At 38.7% G+C, this 9,673-nt stretch overlaps 1 protein-coding gene across 8 annotated transcripts in view; it reads left to right on the top strand.

The window, feature by feature from the left end:
* Positions 1 to 9,673, top strand: part of CDK5RAP1 (CDK5RAP1 mitochondrial tRNA methylthiotransferase) — a 102,972-nt gene that overhangs the window by 28,233 nt on the left and 65,066 nt on the right. For all 8 annotated transcript variants that reach the window (XR_003003002.1, XR_003003001.1, XR_003003000.1 and 5 more), the window contains 3 exons: positions 672 to 727; positions 6,179 to 6,309; positions 8,549 to 8,698. Coding sequence is in view for 5 of the 8 variants with exons in the window: in XM_024742924.1 (XP_024598692.1) it covers positions 672 to 727; positions 6,179 to 6,309; positions 8,549 to 8,698 (337 nt within the window). In the remaining 3 variants the exon portion in view is untranslated. The remainder of the gene's footprint in view (positions 1 to 671; positions 728 to 6,178; positions 6,310 to 8,548; positions 8,699 to 9,673) is intronic.

The raw sequence follows: 9,673 nt of genomic DNA, 5'->3' as shown, positions 1-9,673 counted from the left end.
GGCACCCCATACCTTTCCATGTTTCCTTAAGGACCAAGCAGTGTCTAAGAACCTAGTGTAGTGTGTGGCACACAGTAGCTGCTCACTAAATATTTATTACATGAGTAAACCCATGGACATTATAACTTGCTTCTGTTCATTCTATAAGTATAGACCGAGGACTAGATCACTCATTTCATTTGTTTAGCATGTGTTTTATTAAGCACCTACTGTGTGGCACACTGAGATTTTAATCCTTTAGCTTTTAACATTAAAGGTTTTTAGGTCTTAGAATTTAAATATAGCTCCATGTATTCACTCACTTTGGGAATAGTAAGTATAGCAAAGATAAGACTGAAAGGATCATGTGACAAATGGCAAGCTGTATGGAACTAGTAATTTCCTTGTATTCCACATTGGCAAAGAGTTTTAGAGATATTAAATGTTAATTTATCTTCATTTCTTAGTTAAATAAAAACATCTATTTAGAGTAATTTATGTTCTTGAATTAAAATTTTACAGGCTTTGGATTAGGTTATAGTACAGGATTTGGATCAAAAGGACTCTTCTGGATACTTACTCTTGTACTGTCCTATGTGAATGAGAAGTAATTACATGTGATTAGTTCATTATAGCATTCATTTAAAGAAGATTGGTTCATCTAAGCGTTTTCTTTTTGTACTTTATTGCAGATATTCAAGAGAAGCTTATGTGGAATTAATTCATCATATCAGAGAGTCTATCCCAGGTACATTTAAGAAACATATTTTGCTTAGCACATTACTCTACCAGTGACCCCAGTCTTCTTGGTCAGATACAGGCAACACCTGTGGTAGTACATTGTGTCAACTTTCTCACTTCCTTTGCTCCTTTTCCTTTCTCTCTTTCTCTTCTTTCCGATTTTTTAATATCTTGGTCTTGCTAGATATACTCAGAGGTGTGGATTAGCTTGTGGCCTCAGGTACTAAAGGGATTCCTTTTCTATAGTCTTTGTGTTTCTGAACACATGAGAGAAACCTCGTTCCAGCTCGTTAGCTGGCAAAGTTATAGTCTAAATTAGTTCTGATTTGGGAGCAATTGATATCTTTAAAAATGTGTACTTAGAGGTAATTCCTTTCTTGTTATCGTAACCCTTACTCCCCTTTCTCTTTTCCCTTCCTCCGAATAAAATTACTCTGTAAGTCTTTTAGTTTAGATTTGTTGACAATGTCTACATTGTTTTACAAATTTATAATTATTGTAACTTGTGTTCTGTACCAATACTTTCATTTGGATGGGACAGGATAGTGTGGAGGTTCTCTGGGCTGCAGTTTTCTCATCTGTAACATGGAGTTAATAGTACTCACCTTATTGGATTGTTGGGATAATTAAATAAATTAAAGTGTGTTGGAACATTGTGTTTAACTTCAAAAGTATATGTTTGGATGAGGTACTGAAACATTCTTCATGATAGATTGCATGCTGGGTCATGCAAACCATGGGAAATTTAAGGAAACTGAAGTCATATCAAGCACCTTTTCTAGCCACAACATTGTGAGATTAGAAATCAACTACAAGAAAAAAACTGTAAAAAACACAAACACATGGAGGCTAAAAAATGGATTGCTGAAGAAATCAAAGAGGAAATCAAAAAATTCCTAGATACAAATGAAAATGAAAACATGATGATCTAAAACTTTTGGGACACAGCAAAAGCAGTTCTAAGAGGGAAGTTTATTTATTTATTTATTTATTTAAAATTTATTTATTTATTTTTATTTGGTTGTGCCAGGGCTTAGTTGTGGCAGGTGGGCTCCTTAGTTGCGGTTCACTGGCTCCTTAGTTGGAGCACACGGGCTCCTTAGTTGTGGCATGTGAACTCTTAGTTGTGGCATGTGTGTGGGATATAGCTCCCTGACCAGTGATCGAACCCGGGCCCCCAGCATTGGGAGCGCAGAGTCCTAACCACTGCGGCACCAGGGAAGTCCCTAAGAAGGAAGTTTATAGCAATATAATCTTACCTTAGGAGACAAGAAAAACCTCAAACCACCTAACCTTACACCAGAAGCAACTAGAGAAAGGAGAACAAACAAAACCCATAGTTAGCAGAAGGAAAGAAATCTTAAAGATCAGAGCAGAAATAAATGAAATAGAGATGAAGAAAACAACAGAAAAGATAAACTAAACCTGGTTCTTTGAAAAGATAAACAAAATTGATAAACCTTTGGCTTATATATAAGAATATAAGGGAAAGGGCTCAAATCAATAAAATCAGAAATGAGGGAATTCCCTGGCAATCCGGTGGTTAGAACTCCTTGATTCCCCTGCAGGGGGCAAGGGTTTGTTCCTGTTTGGGGAACTAAGATCCCTAAGATTCCATATGCCATGTGGCACAGCCAAAAAAAAAAAGAAATGAAAATGAAGAAGTTACAACTGATACCACAGAAATACAAAGGATCATAAGAGACTACTACAAGCAACTATTTGCCAATAAAATGGACAACCTAGAAGAAATGGATGAGTTCTTAGAAAGGTAAAATCTTCCAAGTCTGAACCAGGAAGAAGTAAAATATGAACAGACCAATTGCAAGTACTGAAATTGAAACTGTGATTAAAAAACTTCCAACAAGGGACTTCCCTGGTGGCACAGTGGTTAAGAATCCACATGCCAAAGCAGGGGATGGGGGTTTGAGCCCTGGTCTGGGAAGATCCCACATGCCCTGGAGCAGCTAAGCCCGTGTGCCACATCTACTGAGCCTGTGCTCTAGAGCCCGTGGGCCACAACTGCTGAGCCCATATGCCATAACTGCTGAAGCCCACGTGCCTAGAGCCTGTGCTCCACAACGGAAGAGGGCACTGCGATGAAAAGCCTGCACACTGCAACGAAGAGTAGCCCCTGCTTGCCACAACTGGAGAAAGCCTGCACACAACAACGAAGACCCAACGCAGCAATAAATAAATAGATAGATAGATAGACAGACAAACCCACCCCCCAAACTTCCAACAAACAAAAATCCAGGACAAGCTGGCTTCACAGGCAAATTGTGTCAAACATTTAGAGAAGAGTTAACACTTATCCTTCTGAAACTATTCCAAAAAATTGCAGAGGAAGGAACACTCCCAAACTCATCCTGTGAGGCCACCATCACCCTGATTCCAAAACCAAAGATACCACAAAAAGAAAATTACAGGCCAATATCACTGATGAACATAGACGCAAAAATCCTCAACAAAATACTAGCAAACTGAATCCAACAGTACATTGAAAGGATCATATACCATGATCAAGTGGGATTTATCCCAGGGATGTAAGGATTTTTTTCAATATCCACAAATCAGTGTGATATACCACATTAAGAAACTGAAGATGCTATATATGACAAACCCACAGCTAACATCATACTTAAGGGTGAAAAGCTGAAAGCATTTCCTCTAAGATCAGGAACAAGACACTTTTTTTTTTTTTTTAATTTTTTTTTTTTTTGCAGTATGTGGGCCTCTCACAGTTGTGGCCTCTCCCGTTGCGGAGCACAGGCTCCGGACGTGCAGGCTCAGCGGCCATGGCTCACGGGCCCAGCCGCTCTGTGGCATGTGGAATCTTCCCAGACCGGGGCACGAACCCATGTCCCCTGCATCGGCAGGCGGACTCTCAACCACTGCGCCACCAGGGAACCCCAAGGAACAAGACACTTTTATTCAGCACAGTTTTGGAAGTCCTAGCCATGGCAATCAGAGAAGAAAAAGAAATAAAAGGAATCCAGATTGGAAAAGAAGAAGTAAAACTGTCACTGTTTGCAGATGACATGATGCTATACACAGAAAATCCTAAAGATGCTACCAGAAAACTACTAGAGCTCATCAATGAATGTGGTAAAGTTGCTGGGTACAAAATTAATGTACAGAAATCTGTTGCATTTCTATACACTAGCAACAAAAGATCAGAAAGAGAAATTAAACAATCCCATTTACCATTGCATCAAAAAGAATAAAATACCTAGGAATAAACCTACCTAATGGGCAAAAGACCTGTACTCTGAAAACTATAAAACACTATCAGACGAAAGTTAAGAAACTATAAGATCAAAGAAATTGAAGATGACACAAACAGATGGAAAGATATACTGCGTTCTTGGATTGGAAGAATCAATATTGTCAAAATGATTATACTACCCAAGGCAATCTACAGATTCAGTGCAATCCCTATCAAATTACCAATGGCGTTTTTCACAGAACTAGAACAAGCAATTTTAAAATTTATATGGAAACATAAAAGATGCCGAATATCCAAAGCAATCCTGAGAAAGAAAAATGGAGCTGGAGGAATCAAGCTCCCTGACTTCAGACTATACAAAAACTTACAGTCATCAAAACAGTATGGTACTGGCACAAAAACAGAAATATAGATCATTGGAACAGGATAGAAAGCCCAGAAATAAACGCACACATCTATGGTCAATTAATCTATGACAAAGGAGGTAAGAATATACAGTGGAGAAAAGACAGTCTCTTCAGTAAGTGGTGCTGGGAAAACTGGACAGCTACATGTAAAAGAATGAATTTAGAACATTCTCTAACACCATACACAAAAATAAACTCAAAATGGTTTAAAGACCCAAATGTAAGACTGGATACTATAAAACTCTTAGAGGAAAACATAGACAGGACACTCTTTGACATACATGGCAGCAGTATCTTTTTTTTTGGCCATGCCACATGGCTTGAGAGATCTTAGTTCCCCAACCAAGGATTGAACCCAGGCTATGGCAGTGAAAGCGCCAAGTCCTAACCACTGGACCACCAGGGAATTCCTGCAGCAATATCTTTTTTGGATCCACTTCCTAAAGTAATGAAGATAAAAACAAAAATAAACAAATGGGAGCTAATTCAACTTAAAAAGCTTTTGTACAGCAAAGGAAACCGTAAACGAAAAGACAAGCCACAGAATGGGAGAAAATATTTGCAAACGAAGCGACCGACAAGGGATTAATCTCCAAGACAGACAAACAGCTCGTGCAGCTTAGTATCAAAAAACAAACAGCCCAATCCAAAAATGGGCAGAAGACTTAAATAGACATTTCTCCATAGAAGACATACAGATGGCCAAAGAGCTCATGAAAAGCTGCTCAGCATTGCTAATTGTCAGAGAAATGCAAATCAAAACTACAATAAGGTATCACCTTACACTGGTCAGAATGGCCATCATCAAAAAATCTTCCGACAATAAATGCTGGAGAGAGTGTGGAGAAAAGGTAACCCTCCTACACTGTTGATGATAATGTAAATTGGTACAGCTACTGTGGAGACAACCATATGGAGACAACCACTATGGAGGCAACCTCCATATTGGTACAACCAGTTTGGATGTTCCTTAAAAAACTATATATAGAGCTTCCATATGATCCAGTAATCTTACTCCTGGGCATATATCCCAAGAAAACCATAATTCAAAAAGATGCATGCACCCAGTGTTCATTGCAGCATTATTTACAGTATCCAAGACATGGAAGCAACCTAAATGTCCATCGACAGGAATGGATCAAGAAGGTGTGGTACATATATACAATGGAATATTACTCAGCCATAAAAAAGAATGAAATAATGCCATTTGCAGCAGTGTGGATGGACCAAGAGTTTATCATACTAAGTGCGGTAAGTCAGACAAAGACAAATAACATATGATGTCAATTATAAGTGGAATTCATAAAACAGATAATCAACAAGGACCTACTGTATAGCACAGGGAACTCTACTCAATATTCTGTAATACCTAAATATATGGGAAAAGAATCTGAAAAAGAATGGATATATGTATATGTAAAACTGAATCACTTTGCTGTGCACCTGAAACTAACGCAACATTGTAAATCAAATATACCCCAATATAAGATAAAAATTAAATTAAAAAAAGTTAAAGCAGGACAAATTTGAAAATACGGACTCCTACTGTGTCCCTAAATCCAATATTTGAAGTGAAAAATACCTTTTCTAGCACTGAGGGGAATGTAGACTGAGAAGCCAGGCTCTGGCATGGGAACCTTGTTGATGAGCAGGCCTTTACCTCCTTGCTCTATAATAACTGTTCCGTTTTACTTGCACACGGGTTAGCTAGCTCCAGGGAAGGCCTTACAGTCTCTATCCTTCCCTCCGTAATCCACAGGTACCAAAGGCTTTTCTTAAAGGTAAGCAGCAGTGACATGCTGTCTTTTGTTGTGTGTCACAGGTGTGAGCCTCAGCAGCGATTTCATCGCTGGCTTTTGTGGTGAGACGGAGGAAGATCACCTCCAGACAGTGTCTTTGCTTCAGGAAGTTCAGTACAACATGGGCTTCCTCTTTGCCTATAGCATGAGACAGGTGAGTCCTGGGCTGGGGGAGGAGCTACTTCTATGCTGAGACTGACACCATTCCTGACCAGTTTCTGGTTGATTGTGGACAGCTGGGAAGAAAAGAAAGTGGCAGCGAGGCTGTCCTTGAGAAACCACAAGGATCTTACCATTCATTTCTTTATTTTTTCTAATAAACCTGTCTACCCTTTTATACAGTTCAGCAATTTGAGATGAAAAACAATTGTGCTAATATTCCTCTTCATTAGAATATTTAAAATTATGTTTAGGTTGTTCAGAATTTGAAAGTGGAGGGAAGGGCACTGTTCTCTTTAAAAGAAACCGAAAATCTTTCATTAATATGCAGAACTTCTTTTTTGGCCAACAGATGTGATTTGTTTTACAGAGGCTCCTTGTTGCCCTCCTAGCCATCCTCAGCCTTTTTTTTTTTTTTTCTCGGTACGCGGACCTCTCACTGTTGTGGCCTCTCCCGTTGCGGAGCACAGGCTCCAGACGCGCAGGCTCAGTGGCCATGGCTCATGGGCCCAGCCGCTCCACGGCATGTGGGATCTTCCCAGACCGGGGCACGAACCCGTGTCCCCTGCATCGGCAGGCGGACTCTCAACCACTGCGCCACCAGGGAAGCCCGAGGAATTCTTTTTAATGCTAGAGTTGGGAAGTGAGTTTTCAGTGTGAGGTGGAAGCATATCCTATGGGCATTGAAGGTGAGTGTTTACTTGGAGTCTAATTCCTAGATTAGGGTTAAGGTCCTAGAGGCTTAATCAAGTAGCATAGTGGATGAGAACAAGCACTCACATTGTGCCTTTCCCATTTAATAATGTGTGACCTTGGGAAAAGTTTTTGCTTTCTTTATCTGTGAAAAGGGATAACATAAATACCAACCTCGTCAGGTTATTTTGAGATTTAAGATAATATATATAAAGCACTTAAAATAGTGTTTTATAATAGTTAAGTGCACAGTAGAGGTTAGTTGTTAATAAGACAGAATAGAGTAAATCCTGTAAGAGAATCTGTTTTAGAATTCTCTACCCATTCTTCATTTCCCTCTGGATATGGTAGTTCTCTTAAAGGCAGATTGGTTTGAATGTCTAGACTTTGGTGTATAGACTTTCCACTTTTGTCTAGCTCAGTGGTTCTCCAACTCCATTATGAGCTTGTGTACCTAAAGATATATATAAAGTGTGTGTGTTTGTATATATAAACATGTATGTACACTATGATTTTGGATGATTTAAAAGGTTTTCAAGGATACATTTTCTTTTCTTTTTTTTTTTGACTGAGTAAAACCTGAGTGTGGTATAAAATTCAAAAGGTCAAAATAGTATGCAGTGCAAAGCAGTTGTTTTTTCTTCCTGGGTTGCCTAGTTTTTCAGTTCCTTCCCTGAAGGCAACTGCTCTTAGCAACTACTTCTTTAACCTTCCAGAGACATTTCATGTATTTATAAATATATTCATTTGTATACTTTCTACATCAAAGTTATTATACATGTTGATCTGTGCCTTGCTTATTTCTGTTCAGAGTATATTTTGGAGAGCAATCATATCTGTATACATAGCTATCTCATTCTTTGTCACAACTGTGTAATATTCCATTGTGTAGATAAACCATAATTTGTTTTACTGGTTCCCTATTTTTTTAAATAAATTTAAAAAATATATTTATTTATTTATTTGGCTGCACCGGGTCTTAGTTGCGGCACCTGGGATCTTTAGTTGTGGCATGTGGGATCTTTTAGTTGCAGCATGCAGACTTCTTAGTTGCACCATGCGGACTCTTAGTTGCGGCATGCATATGGGATCTAGTTCCCTGACCAGGGATCGAACCTGGGCCCCCTGAATTGGGAGCGCAGAGTCTTACCCACTGCACCACCAGGGAAGACCCTACTGGTTCCCTATTGATAAACTTTTACTATGCTTTGCGTCTTGTATAAACACTGTTGCTGAGTAACCTGGTATATGAATTATTTAGTGTCTGTGTTCTATAAAAATATCAAGAACAATTTTGAGTCTATGATTTTCATGTGCTAAATTTAGAATTTAACCCTTGTAAAAATGTGGCTCCACTGTATAGTTACCTTTTTCTCTTAGAAGGCCCAAGAGTTAGAGAACCCTTGTGGTGTGGCTTGTGTTCCTATACATGTGTCTGTAAATTGCAAATTGGATGAGCATGTCTGCCTCCGTGTTTGAACAACGGATTCTACAAGTCCGTGGTGACCTCCATCTCTCTTTTTTTTTTTTTTTTTTAATAGAAGACACGGGCATATCACAGGCTGAAGGATGATATCCCAGAAGAGGTAAAATTAAGGCGTTTGGAGGAACTTATCACTGTCTTCCGAGAAGAAGCAACAAAAGCCAACAAGACCTTTGTGGGTTGTACCCAGCTGGTGCTGGTGGAGGGGGTGAGGCTATGTGTGTATGTATGTATATATATATATTTTTTGTTTTGTTTTTTAGAGCACAGTATATCTCCCTTTATTTAGATCTTTGATTTCTTTTAGCAGTTTTCAGCATCTAGATCCTGTACATGTTTTCTTAGATTTACACCCATTTTTTTCTTCTTTTTAGCTATTGTAATTGCAACTATATTTTTATTTTGGGTGTCCATATGTTCACTGTTAGTATGTAGAAATAATTGGTTTTTGTATTTCTATCTTGTATCCTCTGATCTCGCTGAACTAAATACTTCTAGGAGTTTTTTGGGTAGGTTGCTTGGGATTTTCTTTGCAAGTTACCATGTCTGTTTTTCTTTCTTCCTGTTGTTCCAGGGTTCCTTCTTTTTTGTTTACTTTTTGCTTAGAGAACTCCCTTTAGACACTCTGGCAGCATATTCTCTTTGTTTTCCTTCATCTTAGAGTGTTTTGATTTCTTCTTCATTCCTGAAGGATATTTTTGTATTTAGTGAAAGGATTAGTGAAAAGTATTTCTGCTCCACCTTTTTGGAAACACTGTTATATGTGTATTTTTAGAAACAATTTTACTGTTTGTTTTCAGTCCTTTTAAAAATCACACTTTCTTAGAAATGTACTGCGTTTTGGAAGTTTGGAGTTCTGTAGTCTTCTGTGGTCAAGCTTGGGAACCTGGTCATCATTTACAGCACTAAACAGATGGGATAAGGGGTGAGTTAGGGAACCTAACCTTCTGTGAAGCTGCATTCTTCGGCTATTGAAGAGGAGAGGAAAGAGAGAGATAGGGCTCTTTCTGTGACTCCTCACAAGTCCAGGTTTGAGAAAGGAGAGTCCTGCTCCATGCCGTAGGATATGGCAGTGTCAAAATCAGCAATTGCTTGGTATTTGTGTTTGTTAGAACTCTCTGGTAGTGAGTAACAGTGGGAAACTTGTTCAAGCCATTCAGTCTAAGCCAAAAATAATTCTGTG

This window comes from Neophocaena asiaeorientalis, unplaced genomic scaffold, assembly GCF_003031525.2.
Source record: "Neophocaena asiaeorientalis asiaeorientalis breed wild unplaced genomic scaffold, Neophocaena_asiaeorientalis_V1.1 scaffold82, whole genome shotgun sequence".
NCBI lineage: Eukaryota > Metazoa > Chordata > Mammalia > Artiodactyla > Phocoenidae > Neophocaena > Neophocaena asiaeorientalis.
The sequence above is the reverse complement of the archived record's forward strand: the minus strand, read 5'-3'. Positions and strand labels throughout refer to the sequence as shown.